This window comes from Ambystoma mexicanum, chromosome 9 (assembly GCF_040938575.1).
Source record: "Ambystoma mexicanum isolate Mex_15411 chromosome 9, UKY_AmexF1_1, whole genome shotgun sequence".
Lineage (NCBI taxonomy): Eukaryota > Metazoa > Chordata > Amphibia > Caudata > Ambystomatidae > Ambystoma > Ambystoma mexicanum.
This window is the reverse complement of record NC_090931.1, coordinates 440,343,198-440,361,029: the sequence shown is the minus strand read 5'-3', so window position 1 is coordinate 440,361,029 and position 17,832 is coordinate 440,343,198. Positions and strand designations below refer to the sequence as shown.

Genomic DNA, 17,832 nt, shown 5'->3' with positions numbered 1-17,832 from the left:
ATATGGAATACGTCGTCGGATCATCCCATCGAAATAACGTTACCAGGTAAGAAAGTAACTTGTTCTTCGAGGGGATTGGGTCCTCAGACGTATTCCATATCTATGACAGACTCCCAAAGCAGTACCAGAGCAAGGAGGAGGGAAAGAATTTAGAATCAAAATTTAGAATAGCCAATCAAATAGCAGAGCAAAGGACCGCCTTGCCAAAGGCCAGATCCTGTCCTTGGATGGAATCGAGGGAATAGTGACGTACAAATGTATGTACTGAAGCCCAGGTGGCTGCATCACAGATGTTGCGAATAGGAACACCCCTCTGTAGGGCAGTAGATGCAGCCATACCCCTGGTAGAATGGGCCCGCAAGCCAGCCAGTGGGTCCTTACCCGGCAAGCGGTAACACTCCGAGATGGCCAAAATAATCCAGCGAGACAAAGTCTGTTTCGTCACAGCTTGCCCCAAACGCTTTCCAGCGTAACCAATAAAGAGTTGATCGTCCACTCTGACCCGGGAAATGCGTGAAACATAAAAGCTTAAAGCTCTCCTAGGATCAAGCCTATGGAGCCTCTCCTCTTCCTTACCAGGATGCGGAGGAGGATAGAATGCCGGAGGAACAACCTTCTGGGCCAAATGAAATTCCGTCACTACCTTCGGAAGAAAAGAAGGACGAACTCTAAGGACAACCCTGTCCCTGTGAAATACAGTGAAGGGTGGCTTAACTGAAAGTGCCTGTAACTCACTCACTCTGAGCGGAAGTAACCGCAACTAAAAACACAGTTTTCAGAGTTAACAGCCTCAAAGGGCAAGAATGTAAAGGCTCAAACGGAGCATCCATAAGAAACTTAAGAACAAGGTTTAAATCCCAACCAGGCACCAGGAAAGGTGACGGAGGGAACACATTAGTGAGCCCTTTCAGAAACTGTGAAATCAAAGGGATTTTAAAGTAAGAACACTCTTCAGACGAGCGCTTAAAGATGGACAGCGCCGCCAGGTAACCTTTAATGGTACCCACTTGCAAGCCCCCGTGGGCCAAAAAAAGTAAAAAGGACAGAACCATGGGGATGCCACATGCAAAAGGATCCACATTCTGAACTCTGCACCAGTCGCAGAACTTACGCCAACGGTACAGAGACTTTGTTGCCGGCCTTCGGGCCGAAAGCAACACCTCCATCACGTCTTCAGGGAGGTCCCAATCCTTATACCTCAACCTTTCAGAAGCCAAGCGTGAAGGTTGAGGGATCTGACCTCTGGATGAAGAACCTGACCCCCCCCTCCCGTGAGAGCAGATCGTCTCGGTAGGGAAGACGACATGGAGGGCAGATGGACAAGTTGAGAAGGTCCGGGTACCACGTCCTCCGAGCCCACGCCGGAGCAATGAGGATCATCCGGGAACCGAACTTCCGTAACCTCCGCAGCACTTGCGGGATGACGGGGACTGGAGGAAACGTGTACAGCAGCGGGAATGACCACTCCACCACGAACGCGTCTCCTAAGGCTCCTTTTGGAGGAAATTCCCGCGAGCAAAACCTTTCGCACTTCCGGTTGACACTGGAGGCGAAGAGATCCACTTGAGGGGTCCCCCAAAGGGCGAAGATCTCCAGGAGAATCTCCTGAGCCAACTCCCACTCGTGAGAGATCGCGCTCTGCCTGCTCAGAGCGTCCGCCGTCACGTCTCCGGCCAGATGAACTGCCGAGATCGAAACTTCCTGCTGGATGGCCCAGAACTCGAGCTGCATCGCCTCCCTGCATAGATGAGGTGACCCTGCCCCCCCCCCTTTTTGTTGAGGTAGTGCATGGCCACTGTGTTGTCCGTCAGGATCAGGACACTCTTTCCTTGCACAGTCGGCAGAAAAGCCTTCAGGGCTAGCCTGACGGCCCTCAGCTCCAACAGATTGATATGGAGTCTGGACTCCGACGGAGACCAACGACCGCTGACTGTCAGCCCGTTGGCATGAGCTCCCCATCCCGTGAGGGATGCATCCGTCACGATCGTCACCTCCGGCCAGGGAAGCCAAAATGGAGCCCCCTTCATCAAGTTGCCTTCGACGGCCCACCACAGAACGTCCCGGGCGACCGAGGGTGGCACCTGAACCGGGTCCGACATCCTGCCGGAGAACTGCGACCATTGCGTCTTGAGTGCCCACTGCAAAGATCTCATCCGCAGGCGAGCCTCTGGCACCAGAAGAATGCAGGATGCCATGAGGCCGAGCAACCTCAAGAACTCGAACGCTGGGAGCGTCTGGGCATGCTGAAACTTGTGCACCATCTGCTGAATGTGAAGAGCCCTCACCTGGGGAGGAAAACACTGCCCCAGGGAAGAGTCGAGCACTGCTCCGATGTACTGGAGCCGCTGTGTTGGCGTCAAATGGGACTTCTTTAAATTGAGGGAGAAGCCCAGCCTGTGAAGGGAGTGGCAGGTGACGGACAGATGATCCAGGACTTGCTCGGGAGAGCTCCCCCTGATCAACCAATCGTCCAGGTAGGGGTAGATGTGAATCCCCACTTGCCTGAGATGCGCTGCCACCACCACCATGAGCTTGGTGAAAACCCTTGGGGCGGAGGTCAATCCGAACGGCAGGACCCGAAACTGAAAGTGCGAGTCGCCAACCGTGAACCTCAGGTACTTCTTGTGCTTGGGATGGATCGGCACATGGAAGTAAGCATCCTTGAGGTCGAGAGGCACCAACCAGTCCTGAAGCTGAAGGGTCTGGAGGACTTGAGAGTAACCATCTTGAACTTGTCCTTCCTGAGGAGTTTGTTCAAACCGCGCAAGTCCATGATGGGTCTCAATCCCCCGTCTTTCTTCGAAATCAAAAAATAAGGGGAATACCATCCCTTGTTCCGTGGGTTATGATCTCCAGAACCCACACATCTGAAGTAATGGCGTGCCACTCTACAAGATGCTGCGCCAGCCTTCCCCCAACCGGCGAACCATGGGACATGGCACCATGGGTACCCTGTCGTCCACCTCTGGTACCCCTGCGTTGGCCTCTTTGACTGCCAGCTCCTCTCGCTTTACTGAAGGACGAGTAATAGCGAAAGGAACCATCCCTCCACTGCTGTCCCCTAGGACGAAAAGGCGGAGGTTGGCGAACTGCAGCGCCCAACAACTTCGCTGCAGCTTTTGAGGTCTGCAACCTCTCAAGGCTCTCGTCAGCCTTGCAGCCAAAAAGGTGTTCACCGTCAAAGGGCATGTTGAGGAGCCGGGACTGCACATCAGGAGCAAACCCCGACTTCTGCAACCACGCAAACCTGTGTATCACGGTGCTCGCCGCCATGGACCTACTGACGCATTCCGCTAAATCCAAACCCGACTGAACGGACTCACACATGGCATCCTTACCATCCTGGAACATAGCAAGGAAACCATCCCATTCGTCCCCTTCGGGAATATGTTCAGCCGCTAACGCAACACAGTTCCACAGAGTGTGTGTGAAACGAGACAAGGCACAAATGGAGTTGGCCGCCTGAAGCGCCATACCACCAGAAGAAAACACTTTCTTCGCCCAGCCATCAAAATGTTTGTCATCCCTATCAGGAGGGATGGTAGGGTATGACGCCTGCTTTGCCGGGGCCGTGGCCGCCTGCACCACCAAACTCTCCGGAGTGGGGTGCCTGGTCAAGTAGCAGGGGTCGCTACTGGCTGGACGGTATTTTCGCGACAAGGATCTGCCCACCGCCGGGAGGCTCTCCGGAGCAGTCCAAGCCGCCGCCACCCTTCTCTGTAAAGCCATATGGAACGGCAGTACCGGGTCAGTTGGGGGACCAACATCAAGGATGTCCGTTAGATCATCCTGCACAAACTCCCCTGGGGGAGCAGACCATCCCAAGTACTCAGAAACCCTAGCCATAAGGCGCCGGTACGAGGAATCGGCATGAGAGCCAGGCTCAGGCCTACAAAACTCCACCTCCGGAGAGGTGTCCAGTCCACTGGCATCATGCAGTGACTGCCTCAAATCGTCAAACTGACTATGGCCCGAGACAATTTCATCTGGAACCTGACTAGGAACCAGGCCATCAGAATCCTCATCCGCCTCTGAAATATATTCCAGGTGGCAAAAAGAAGGCCCACGAGAGTGCTTGCTCTTAACCAGAGCCTTCCTAGGGGGTTCCCCCGTGCCACGGGGTACCTCCGATGGCGTCGAGCAAATCGGCGTCGAGAGAACAGGTATCGGCGCCGAGAGGATCGGCGTCGACGTCAGATGCAGCGCCGCCAGCATCGGCAGCGTCGACACAGCCCTCGAAGCCGGAGCCCCGAGCGTGTCCTTCGACGACCTGAGCGTCGACGGCTTCGACGACTTCCTCGAAGCCGGAGCCTCGAGAAAGCCTGTCGACACCCTCAACGCCTCAGACGTCGATGTCTTCCTCGAAGACCTCACAGGTGCACCCGGTCTCGAACGCGTCGAGGATCGGGACCTGGAACGGGTACGTCGAGAACGAGTCTCCTTGTCCGAACGGGACCTCTCCCGTGACTCGTGCCGACCACTCTTGCGAGCGGTGTCTCTCGACCTCTCACGACCGACCCCACTCGGGGGCGCGGACGGCTTAGTACCCTGCGACTCAAGAATCGCCAGCATTTTCTTCCCGAAGGAAGCCCATTCCTCCGGCGTCGCACGGCTGGTGGGGTAAGCGACGTGCCGGGCAGAGTCCTCCGAAGAGGACCTGGAAGACGACCGGTGTCGGCGCTTTCGAGAATGCCTCGAAGAGGCTGAGGAGTGGCGAGACCGACTCCTAGAAGGAGACCCACGAGACTTCCGACGATGACGCGGAGAGTCACCCCTCGAATCATCCGTCGAAAGCCCCGCAGACTTCGACTTCCGGGGCTTGGACACCCGACCTACCGACAACTTCTTCTTACGTTCGCGTAAGGCCTTGGACGTGAGCGACTGGCAGTCGATACAGTCATCCGTGTCGTGGGCCTCCCTGAGGCACCAGAGGCAGGCGTCGTGCGAGTCCGTCACCAACATCTTGGACCCACACTCCCCACACTTCTTGAAGCCCGGACGCGGGGTCGAAGAGGAAGTAGAAGACATCTTCACACAAAGGATTTTCACAAAAACGAACAGGTTCGAAGAACCGAGAAGAACAGAACTCCAAAGAGTCGAGGCGTTAACCGAGATTCACGAAGCAACACGTTCGCGGAAAAAATGGAACTGAGGCTACGGGCATCGTGCGTCCTACTTATCACATCGGATGACGTCGGAGGAGGTCCTCGACGACGGCGCATCAACGTCATCGACGCAGGACGCAGACGCCGAAAAAAGTTTCCGAAGCAGCACAGCTGTGGTGATTACATGTCATAGATATGGAATACGTCGGAGGACCCAATCCCCTCGAAAAGCGGTTTGTCCTATCTTGCTGGTGAATCTCTGGAACAATGTCTTCTTCAGGAGATTGGAACTCCCACTAGCCTGACCCAAACCCAACACCTGCACCATCCTCTGAACCACGATCAACCACACCAGAGATGTGCATAGTTGTCCCCAGAGATTCCTACTTACCCATAGTGGTAGTTTTGAGAATCTGAGTCCGAAGCCCAAGTGTACTTCCACTTTTGGTGCCCCCCTCGATTCAGTGCATATATAGCCCAATCCCTGACTTAAACATTACTCGATAGTGGGCAGTGAAGTCATGGTCAAGAAACCCTCCCTGGGGGCCCCGGACCATGTAGGAATTGGGAGTGATCCCCTAATCCTTGATAAACAATTTTTTTTCACAAAAGTGTGCTTTTAACTTTAAAAAAACAAAGCTGTTTTAGGCCAAGTCTTTTTCGAGTGGGACTGACTTCCTAAACCCCTACAGGTACTTACCTGTGAACGGATTCTTAACACTGGAACTGTACTAAAATGGCTAGGCAAAGACTGCTTAAGACGACCTTAATTGTAGGGGGGGGTACTTCAAGTTAGGCATGTTGTGGTATTTTCTGTGCATCAGTGTTTCATTACTGTGTAATTGTTGTGTGTTGTTTAGTCCCACCTTTTGGGGCTATCTAGTGTGTACATTTATGTGTAGATGCCTGTGCGTGTAATATGTAAAATAACATTTTTATGTCTCTTTTTGAGTTTCGAAAACAAAAACTGCAATACTCTGCAGCTTCCACAAGATGTCGGCCTATGCATAGCATGTGATCTATTCAGAATCCACAAGCCTTAGAAATATATATGACATTCATTACTAACCGTAATAGAATTTCTGATGATTGTATCTGCTTAGATTCACATGCTGTGCATATAGTCCATCATCTAGTGGTAATCGCGGAGTATTGCATCTGTCTTTCAAAGATCGAAAGAGGACGTCAAGATGGGCGTGACTAACACTATCCCTAACATGACCTGTAGTGTACCCAAAATCCCTCACGTGTCGAGGTGCCTGTGGTTGTGTTTTTTCTGCCGTGAGGGAGCCTTATAGTCCATGTGAGCAAGTACAGAAGAGAGTAGGTGTAAGATGTCTATGTTCCTTCTACTCGACAAGGGAAGGAAGAGTGGGTGCATGTCTTCTGATGCTTGTTAATCTGCTTAGAATCACATGCCGTGCATGGACTGGTGAGCAGTACCCAGAGATGGTGCTGGGATGTCTGTAGGAACAGTAGCAAAGAGATGTCTTTGCACCGCTCGTCCCACCTGAGAATCAGACCTAGAATGTGTATCTAGGCAGTAGTGTTGTGTAAAGATGTGTACAGAACTCCAGGTTGCCACTTTACAAATGGACTCAAGAGGAACATTTGCAATTAATGCTATGGTAGCCCCTGTACCCAGAGTAGTGTGCTCTAGGCGTGAAGGGCAGATATCTTAGGAAGAGTGTAGCACAGCGTGACACAGTTTACGATCCATTTTGAAATAGCTGATTTAGAGACAGGGTCCACTTCTCTACCAGCTGCCACTGAAACAAAAAAAAATGGTTTGTTTTTCTTAGTGGCTTTGTCTTCTCCAGATAATAGATAACCGCTCTACTCACATTAGTGTTTGGAGGCTTCTTTCTGCCACGTTAGTGGGGTTCTGGGAAAAGGTGGGTAGGTCTTTCGATTGGTTTACATGGAACTTTGAAATAAATGTAGGCACAAATTGTGTGTGAGTGCGCAGGAACACCTTATCTTTGTGAATTGTGACGAATGGGTCCTTAACTGAAAGGGTTTGCAGTTCACCAACTCTCCATATGGAGGTGATCGCCATAGGAAGGCAGTCTTGTAGGGGAGTGCTTTAAGGATAACCTTTTACATTGTTTCCAAGGGAGGCCCCATTAGTCTGGTAAATACAACATTCAGATCCCATCCGGGAGCTGGGTTGGAAATAAGGGGATGAAGCCTTCTACCCCTTATATAAATACTTTAATTACTGGAATTTTCCACCACAAAACTTTATTTTGGGACGTGGTGTATGCTGAAAGTGCAGCTAAGCGGACCTTAAGGGAATTGAAAACCAAACCTGAATCGAACAGGTGGGTTAGGTATAGGACAACATGTCTTTGTGCATTCAATAGGATTGATACCTTTGCCATTACACCAGACGACAACGCGTTTCCATTTGCTGGAGTAGCAATGCCTGGTGTTAGGTTACCGTGCTTCCCAGAGTATGTCCATACATCTTTGACGGAGTGGAGGTGCCCGAACTCTGACCTCAGGAGCCAGACTAAGTTGAATGTTTGAGGGCATGGATGTAGTGTTTCCCCCTGGTCTTGAGACAACATGTTGTATGGGCATGGCAGCTTCCTGGGAGAGGAGACTGACATTGTCATGAGATGGGAGAACCAAGGCTGGCGGGACCACATCGGGCCACCAGAATCATCCTTACTGGCTCTTGGTGCATATTGTGCACTATTTTGTTGAGCAGGGGAATTGGGGTGCGAAAAGTGTAGACAAATTTCCCTGACCATGTTATCCAGATCCCGTTCCCCTTGGAGCAGTTCTGAGGGTACCTGGAGGCGTAATCTGGGCATTCTCCAGAGTTGCGAACAAGTCGATCTCTGGGAAGCCCCAGTCTGCAAAGACGTCGAGTACAATGTCCTTATGTAGTCGCCACTCGTACTCTACGGGTAGGGGGAAGTCTCCGAGTACGTCAGTCAGACGATTTAGTTATTCTGGAATGTGTTTTGACAGGAGGAACATCTTGTGTTTGAGAGCCCATTTCCATATGCTCTGTGACAGTTTGGAAAAGCCCTAGCAAGTGAGTGCCTCCTTGTTTGAGTAATCGATGGCCGTAGTACTGTCCGTAAGGACTAGAACCGTCTCCCCTGGAGGTGAGTTTGGAACCACACGCTGTGCGCCATCTGATGGAGGAGGTGAGGGCCCACCCCATCGGAGATGCGTCTGGTGAGAGTGGCTTCTACTGCAGGGGGGGTGAAGGTTTTCCCCTGACGCCACTGAAGAGATTGAACAAGGGCTGCTGAGACAACAACTAGATTGTCCCATTGTCCGCTGGCCTGACACCATTGGCTCCAGAGCCTCTGTTGCATGCGGCGCATGCGCAGGCGAACGTGTGGCAATAGGTAGATGCAGGAGGCCAACGGTTGCATGGCTTTGCGAACGGTCACCTCGTGACTGGCTACATAGTGAGGGATCTGGAACAGCATGTTTTGAACCCTCTCGGAAGGAAAGAAGAGTGCGTCTTTGGACTGAGTTAGAGACCCCAAAAACGGTTTGACTTGGCTGGGGTCTAGACTGGACTTTTTCTCGTTGATCAAGAACCCTAGGCTGAAGAGGAGATCTACCATCTTCTGGGTATTTGTTATGCATTTTCCATACAAATCCCGTTTTGAGCCCGTCGTCGAGGTAAGGTTAAACTGGGATGGACTAGGTGTGCAGGTGAGGAGCTACTACCGCCAGTACCTTAGTGAACATCCGTGGAGCTGAGGCAATACCGAAGCGAAGAACCTTGAACTGACAGTGGGTGTCCTCTATCATGAACCTTAGGTACTTTCTGTGCACTGGCAACATTAAAATATGAAAGTATGCATCTTTCAAATCCAATGTTGCCACGCAATCCCCCTGCAGCAGCAACGAGATTACCTCCTGAAATGTCATTCTGAATTTTTGGGGCTTGACATATTTGTTTGCTTGGCGCAGGTCTAACACAGGGCGCATGGTGAGATCCTTTTTGGATACAAGGAAGTACACTGAATAAATACCCTTGTTTACCTGGTGAAAGGGGACGACTTCTACAGTCCCCTTTTCCAGAAGGATCTTCATCTCTTCCAGCTGGATGTGCAGGTGTGTTGGCAATAGGCGTTGGCTCTTTGGTGGATAGTATCTAGATGGCCCAGGGAACTCGAATCAATAGCCGTGGGTAACGGTCTTTAACACCCAATGGTCTGATGTGATGCCCTCCCAGGCATGAATGAATGACAAACGACCCCCGACCGGGGAGGCCTGGGTGGGGACCCGAACCGGCGAGTCACTTTGCAGTGGAGGCCGGGAAGCATCTTGGAGTAGAGTTCCTGCCTCTACGTTGACCTCTCTGCTGGTACTGGCTGTTGCCGGATGAGCCTTGGCCGGAGGACCATGGGGTACTTCAAGAGCGATATTATCCATGGGGAGACCGGGAGAAAGATTGTCCACGAAAGGAACAGCGAGAATTTGAGCCTCCGCACTGGTGGAAGGGCTAGACTGTGATCTGGCTGAGTGATTTCAGTGTCTCATGCTCTTTCTTAGCAGTCTTAAGGGCGTCAGGGGCAGCCTTGCCAAATAAGTTGGAGTCTATGACAGGTTTATTAATCAGAGAGGCCGAAGTCTCTGGTGTGAAGCCTGAGTTCTTAAGCCAGGCGTGTCTCTTAAGTAGTGTCCCCTGGGATAGAATTCTTCCAGCCGTCTCAGCAGCGTCCAGAGTTTCTTGAATATATTATGGGTCCCCTGTCTGCCCTCAGTCACAAACGCCAGCAGGCGTGATCGTGCAGGCTTTGGAACCTCTTGAAGGCCTTCCTGGAGCAGGCCCTATTGGACGCCGCTGTAACTAGCAAGGAGAGGTGTATTATTAGCTATTCTGGTAGAATAGGCCGCAGATGTAGTAATAAGTTTCCCTAGGGCATAACGTTTTTTGCAATCTTCATCTGGGGGAGATTCCAATGTAAACAGTAGAACCCTTGCCCTCTTTCTAGTGGTTGTAACAACCAGGGAGTCCGGTGTGGCATGACCTCTTATATACATAGGGTCATATGGAGAGGGGCGGAACAATTTTTCAACCCGAGGGTTGACTGCCCTTGTGAGGGATGGTGACAATAAAGAAGGAGCCATGTGTTTATTGAATTAAGTAGTGGAATAGCCTGACTAGTGGGGAGGCTTCTCCTTGAGAATATTTTCAACAAAGTCAGAATAAGGGACTGCCTCATGTGTAGCAATCTCAAAATGATCTGCGGCTCTCTTCAGAATGGCATTAAATAACATTTGGTCATCCACAGGTGACAACGGCCTTTGTTGAGGTGAAGAAGATGGATCTAGACAAATGTCCGGGTCAGCGGTATGTGTGTGTGAAAGCCAAGGCCCCTGATCTGCTGGATGATCCTGATCCCAGTCCGGGTCCATGCCAGCTGTGTCTTGATCAAAAAGATTGTCCTCATATGTATCCTTCTATTCTGAGCAATCAAAGACCTCCTCTTGGTGGACTTGTGTAGGAATTGGAAGCTTCTGCAATTTTTATGTAATGGGGCAGGAGTCTTCTTCCCTAGGTCTAAATCTATAAATTGGTCCATGTTGTCAATATAATTCTCAAATCTCTGCCTAGTCCACAGGGAACATGCAGAAGGGTCTGGAGGTGGAAAGGGCTGGTCAAAAGGGGAAGACTTTCCTGAAAAAGCCTTTGAGAGGCTTCAGAATACTCCTCTCGACGAGAGCGGATGCCCCTGTGTTCACCTGTTGCCGAAATAATAGCCACGAGACTCTTGCGTATTTTCGGCGGCTGAATACCAGGTTTCGACGCGCCTACTGGCGAGTCGCGGTTGACTACTCCGCCGAAGCCTTAGGAGCTTGCGTGCCCTTGGACGGCGTGTCGGCGACCGTGTTTTTTGGAGGGAGGGGAGGTGAGGACGCCCTTGTGAGAGGAAAGGTCAGTCGCATGCCGAGAACACTGTTGCGGGGAGGGCACTGAACAGGCAAGGTTCAGAAGTCGCTGTCAAAGTTTTCAGCGGGCCTGTTGGCGTTACACTCTTCTTCGACGTGTCCGTCGAGGAGGCATTAGGGGTTGTGTGTTCGAATTTAGGTGGCGTGTGTGTGCCCTGGTCGCCGGGGTTTGAGCTCCCCATAACAGAGCTAGTGGCCTGTCTGTCGGGGATGGGCATCTGGGAAACTGAGGGTTCAGCCGAAAGGTATATGGCTTCCAGTTCGGAGCATGACTGCTGATGGATTTCTCGTCATCCAAAGCAATGGTGGCAACGGGGGAATGGCTTTTGGCCTGCATCGCGTAGGCTGCCCACTTTTTTGTCCGCCTTTCCTTTAATGTCTTGGGACGAATGAGCTTGCAGGACCTACAAGAACGCTGGTCATGGTCTCGAGCTATACACCTATTGCAACGGCGATGAGTGTCTTTCAAAAGGGAATTTGCCATTACACGACGGACAAAATTTAAAGGGCGTCCTCTCCACATCAGAGGGAGACGGCAGCCAGACCAAATAGGGAAAGAGAGGGGGAAAAGGAAATGCATTCTTGAAAAAGAATAAACCCAGGGTCCTACTCTCCCTACTGTAAGGGCCTGGCCGGAGGGCCGAGGTCACGTGGTCGACAGATGTCGATCAGTACACCAGTCCCTGAACAGTAGTGGATGTTTTCGGTGGCAGGAAGACCACAAAGCAGTCGTCGAAAAGAAGTAGGCGGGAGACTAGACGACCATAGGTTGTGTGACAAAGTAACAATATTCAGCAATATTAACTCTTGCGAGCTCTGCATAAGGCGACCAACTAGTTGGGCAGAAAAAAAGCTATCTGAGGGACGTCGTTGCATGAGGGATTTTGGGTACACTACACGTCACGTTAGGGATAGTTCTACAGTCATGCCAATGTCGCTATCCCCTTTCGATCTTCGAAAGAAAGATGCAATACTCCGCGATTACCACTAGATGTCGGACTATATGCACAGCATGTAATTCTAAACAGATTCACAAGCATCAGAAATATATATACCTCTATTCCATGATAATTTCTGTGTTAACTATATATCAAAATATTGATCTCCTATAAATAAGTCTTACTGCTAATCATATGTGCCCAAAAGGAGATCAGACTAAGTGCAAAAAAAAAACAAAAACTGCTTATCCACTAGGTTGGACTCTTAAAGCAACACAAAAGCATGGATTCTGAAAATCACTCGTAACAGTGCATACAGTAACGTGCAAGGTCGAATTGTCTGCACTTTGCTTATAGAGATATGGTAGGATTTACTTAGATCTTCCTGAAAGAAAATGTAGATAATTTCTCTAGGATTACCTATGTTTAATAATCGCTTTGCAGTGAATAAATGTAGTGCTATGAGGCCAGGAAATACTTGGTGTAACTGGGTTATAGAGGAAAGGAGGTTTGGTAACAGTATTACCTCGTCTGACCTGTTTGCAAAGTGTTGTCTCTGTTTTATTACAGATGCTCATGGAAGAATTGTATAAGGCAGCATGTTAAGGGCAAGGATAGAGCTACTTAAAGCCGGCATTCTCTGATGACTATGAGAAACTTCTCAGATCGTCTATCTACTTACTCAATGAAAACTGTGCCTGGGGAATCGCATGTTAAGCTGCACTGCTGCGGTGCCTTACCTTGTTGCTTGAGCCAGGCCCGCTCCTGAATGAAGCCCACAAAGGGGGCAATCCCAGTGCCAGGCCCAATCATGATAACAGGCGTACTGGATTTAAATGGCAAACGGAATTGTGACTTGCGAACATACATGGGCACCGTGGATTTGTGTCCATTGTCACAAGTCAACTTGTTCTTCAACCAATTTGTGGCAACCCCTTTGTTTGTACGGCCACATTTAGCCTCGTACTCCACCACCACAGCACAAATATGGATCGAGTTTGAGTGGACCTAAAACAGAAAACAAAAAGTAAATTGTCAAAAGAGCCTGGTCATAGGTTTGCAACATATTGAATATCCAGTAAAAACTTCTTTGAAATGCATTTTAATAGTCAGATATACAAATTATATTCAAATATTCAAGAGACACAAAACTAAAACATTAACTATAAAACATAGTACAAATATAATCAGTTCCAATGAATAGGGACCACTTTGTGAACACCATTCCTAAAGACATTTTCTTCCAAGGTTCAAACATTAATTATGTATGAGATTAACTTCAAGAAGGATAAATAAACCACTATTTTCTTTACCCCATTGCTGTGAAGGTGGCACAGGAGACTTTAGACTGGCATATTGAAAGACTAACAATCATTATAACCTGGCAATATCTCCGTTACTGTGTCCACATTGAAACAGGACAAATCTACAGTGGCAGAGATATGCAGCTGAACACATCAGTGAGAGCAATGAGATTGAGCAGAGGTAAAACAAACTCTCAGTCCTGACCGCAGCCGCAAGGCAGTGGGACTGTACACAGTCAATAGCTGGAAAGCTCACTTGTATTTGTGAAACAGGTTTAAGGACAAAACATGTTGTTACACAGTCAATAGCTGGAAAGCTCACTTGTATTTGTCAAACAGGTTTAAGGACAAAATAAACATGTTGTTAGGAGCATTGTGGTAATTTAGAACAGTCTAAATGGTACAGAATAGCATTTTTTCTAGGGTTCCTCTCAGGCCAACATGGAGCAGACTAAGACCTACCCTGAGAAACCAAGCCTGACTCATGCAAGCATGTTGGATTGGAGATCAGATCCGTATCAAGGCACCAGTTGAATCTAGGAGGAAAAACTGACTGGTGCAACATGTCCGAAATAGTTTAAACTGAAAATTGTGGTCCTACTATGCCTGGAACCAGATGAAGGAAGCAGCTGTGACTGACTCACCTTAGAGGAAGATGCAATGGAGTAGTAACGGGCCTGGAGGCGTGGCAGCAACTCGCAGAGATGGTCAATAGGAGGTCGGAGGGAAGGTACATCCTCAAGGATAGCCAAAATGTTTCGTCTCGATTCTACAACCCAGCTGAGGTACAGAGCCTACAAAATATGGTTAATGAATATGTGCAAAGTCAACATACTTTAAACTCTGGATATACATTTCAATTGACATCCAACTGGACCCATAGGACAACACGCAACTGTATGCGATTTTTGGGAATGCAGTGAGGATTCCCTATACCAGAAGGTCTCAGACGACAACAGTGACCAAGGAGTTACAGAGTAAGTATTGAAGACAGAAGGATAGATAGGAGAAACTCACTATCCCTACCTAGTCCCTAGTCCCAAGGGGAAAAGTATCCCTAGACATAATATTTGTTGTATAGACGCTCGATCTACCTATGTTTTAATAAGGAAGGTGTGCCACACTGTTACACTTTCGTTATTTGTGCAACATCTGTGTGGATTCACCATACTGCCTGGTTCACCTTGGACCGATTAGGCAATATCATTTCGAGACAGCTCTTCTGGGTCCATGAGTATGCCAGCGCGTACGTCACACGCAAATACGTGACTGATACACGTGATCGTCGATCTTGATGTACATCCGGCATTCGGAAACCGGTGCACACAGCTCCGGATACCGTGGTGATCTGTTCATCTTTAAAAGCAAGTAAGTACTTGTTGCGGGACTGTAAGACCGAGTGCGTGGTATTTTGCCCTCCCTCTCTTTGAACATACATCTCTGCCGCCGCTCATGGTCAAGAAAAAACAGAAGTAGGTGTTTCCACAAAATATCGACTACGTGTTAAGATGCAAAATAGTCACTATAAAAAACGTAATAGACCATTGTGTTTTTGGCAGTGCTACATTCGTTTTACAATGTACCCCCATTAGACGACCTCCGATCGTATCAGGACTATGTACCATTGCCATAAGGGTCAGAATGGTATCACCATGGGTATCGCCAAGTTCCAGTTGGGAGTCCCAGCCCTACTTGCACTACGCCTGATCCTATAACTTATTTGTCGCCTTGAGAAGACAACAGGCACCTAAAAATCAATATAGATCTTTTAGATACCAAATTCAGTACCCTTCTCCTGGACTCATAATGATGTTTAAAGATGGAAGGGGACTCGCATCAACCCAGGTTTTCACAGTAACCATATTGTGATCTTTTTACAGAATGAACGCTGACAACTGTCCGGTCTCTCATCAGATTTTGCTACAAAACCTGATGCATGGCAGATGGAAAGTCAGTACACCATTACATCTATTGTACCCTGACATTTCCGTCTACATAGAAGAGAACAAAAACTGACATGTTGGTAGCCTTGTACATGTGCCATTTTAATTTGAGCTACCTTTAACTATTTGAGCTAAATGTGTAATATGTGGATGTGTCTCACCCTCACTCAACTATATAGAGATACATAACTTATACTGCATTCTCTAAGCATCTGAGCCTGTAGCAGTGATTGAGAAGTGACTATGGATTATCTTTGTCCATAGGTTCTGCTCTTGAACTTCCCTGCATATGGCAATGAGAAGCAGGGCAAAGTATACACCCTGTGGCAAAACTGGTGATCGATTGCTTAAAATTACCAGTATTTTTGTTTTAAAGAAGACTGTCCTGAAGAAAGTGGTCCCACTTAAGTTTACACCACTGAAACCGGTAGACAGTGGTTGCGACATGGTGGAGGTCAAAACCAAACCTACCCACACCATGAACAACCTTTGTATGTTTTTTTAACTTTCCCACACTCTGTCTAATACTCAGCATCTTCTAGACAGGTGTTGTGGGTCGTTATTTGTTTGTCTTCGTCTAAAAAGCTCATCCAGATACAGAGTGCCTGTTACATCTCTTTCATAGCACCCTGCCGATGGTTCGAGCTACTAGTTCTTAACTTGGAGCTACCCTAGGACTGTTCAGCCTTTCTACGTGATAGTAAAACATTATGTACCCAAAGTAGAAGGTTGTCCTTTGTTTGCCTTAGGGGTTGACTCTTTTTACTTACTCGCCCATATCTATCCAGTAGGATACCAGTGACCTGGGACAGACAGGAGTATAACAATTCTCTGATTGTTATGTTTTTTTCAAAAATGATTTCTCTTTATCCTCTTTTCCTGTCCCTTTTAGAAAAGCGGTCCATCAGTGCTCTCTAGGGATACTTTTCCCATTGGGGCTAGGCAGGGATAGTGAGTTTCTCCTATCTATCCCTCTGTCTTCAATACTTACCCTGTAACTCCTTGGTCACTGTGTTGTCTGAGACCTTCTGGTATAGGGAATCCTCACTGCATTCCCAAAAATCGCATACAGTTGCATGTTGCCCTCTTTGTGTTAATACACCAGCCTGTCATGGCTTCACTCTGTACACTGTACTTCCAGTGCCCTCTCTTTTGTAACTACCCAACTGGACCAAACAACTTTCCTGTCAGATTACACATTGTGACATTTATACTCAAGTTTCATAACTTCACAGATCAGTTATAGAACATCCTCGGCCCACTATTCTCTGAGCACTACACAGCTAAATTTCATGTATAAGAAGGGAGTAGTTTCTTACCTGTGACACAATTTCTCCAGCGTTGGTGTCTTTCATGGATTCACATGCTGTGAATATTTCCCGTCGTCAGGCTGGGAAACCTCGGTAACTTTAGCTTAGCCTTTTCCTACGGAAAACTTCGACACTTTAGTGTCCCATCAACGTCTTTTGGGTGCTTTAGCCCACACTAATAGGACGGCTAGTATAAACAGACCCGCCCCCACAACTTCCCTTCAGATTTTAACCTCCAAAGTAGAGGAAACCCAAACCAAGGTTTGTCTGCAGGGTCGGCAGCGGCGGGCGCATGTGAATACATGAAAGATACCAACGATGGAGAAATTGAGTTACAGGTAAGAAACTACTCCCTTCTCCAGCATTGGATCTTTCATGGATTCACATGCTGTGAATAGATTACAGAGCAGTATGACCAACCACTGACGGTGCATGACAGGCAAACCAACCCCATGCCCCCAGGCCATAACCACGAACACAAAGGATAACATCCAACAACATGCATGATAACAGAACCAGCAAGTGATAAAGAGTACACAAAAAAACAAACAAAAAAACAGACGCTGCGGGCCTACCTTATTGAAACAGGCGTTGGAGGACCGCACGTCCCACCTGCATATGTTGCTGTCCCAGACAGAAGTGTCTGATGAAGGTATGCGGCACCGCCCAAGAAGCTGCCTGGCAAATGGCACGCCGACGACGACGCTGTGGATCTTGTAGAATGGGCCTTAGGAGTGCCCCTCAAGGGCTTGCACGCTTTCCCATGACAAAATGAAATCGTGGACGAAACACAATGGGAAAGTCCTTGCTTGGAAATGGATTGACCCTTGCTGGAGGGACCAAAAGCCACAAACAGTTGTTTCGACTTCCTGAAGTCCTGAGTACGGGCCAGATAGAACTTCAGCGCCCTCTTGCTGGCCAGAGAATGTAGGGCTCTTTTCGCCAGCGTGGTCGCCTTAGCGAAGAACGAGGGCAAGGTGATTGTAGCGCGTTTGTGAAACTCCGAAGGCACTTTAGGTATGAAGTGCGGCTTAGTAGACAGGAGAACCTTATCTCAATGACCAACGCCTGAAGCTCTGAAATCCTTCTGGCAGATGTGATTACAAGCAGAAATGCGACTTTCCGTCGACATGGGTTCAAATGGCGGCTTCATGAGAGCGTAGAGAACCACATTGGGACTCCATACCAGAGCAAACCTTTTCTCCAGGGGAAACGTCAGAAAAAGCCCTTTCAGAAAGTGCTTAACCAATCGGTCACTAAACAGAGGACTAGCATGGAGCCTTCTGGCGAATCTGGAA

General features: G+C 48.7%; 1 protein-coding gene across 4 annotated transcripts in view; it reads right to left on the bottom strand.

The window, feature by feature from the left end:
- Window positions 1-17,832, bottom strand: part of POR (cytochrome p450 oxidoreductase) — a 964,880-nt gene that overhangs the window by 128,179 nt on the left and 818,869 nt on the right. For all 4 annotated transcript variants that reach the window (XM_069614934.1, XM_069614935.1, XM_069614933.1 and 1 more), the window contains 2 exons: window positions 13,926-14,075; window positions 12,718-12,985 (listed from right to left, as the gene is read on the bottom strand). In XM_069614934.1, the coding sequence (XP_069471035.1) occupies window positions 12,718-12,985; window positions 13,926-14,075 (418 nt within the window). The remainder of the gene's footprint in view (window positions 1-12,717; window positions 12,986-13,925; window positions 14,076-17,832) is intronic.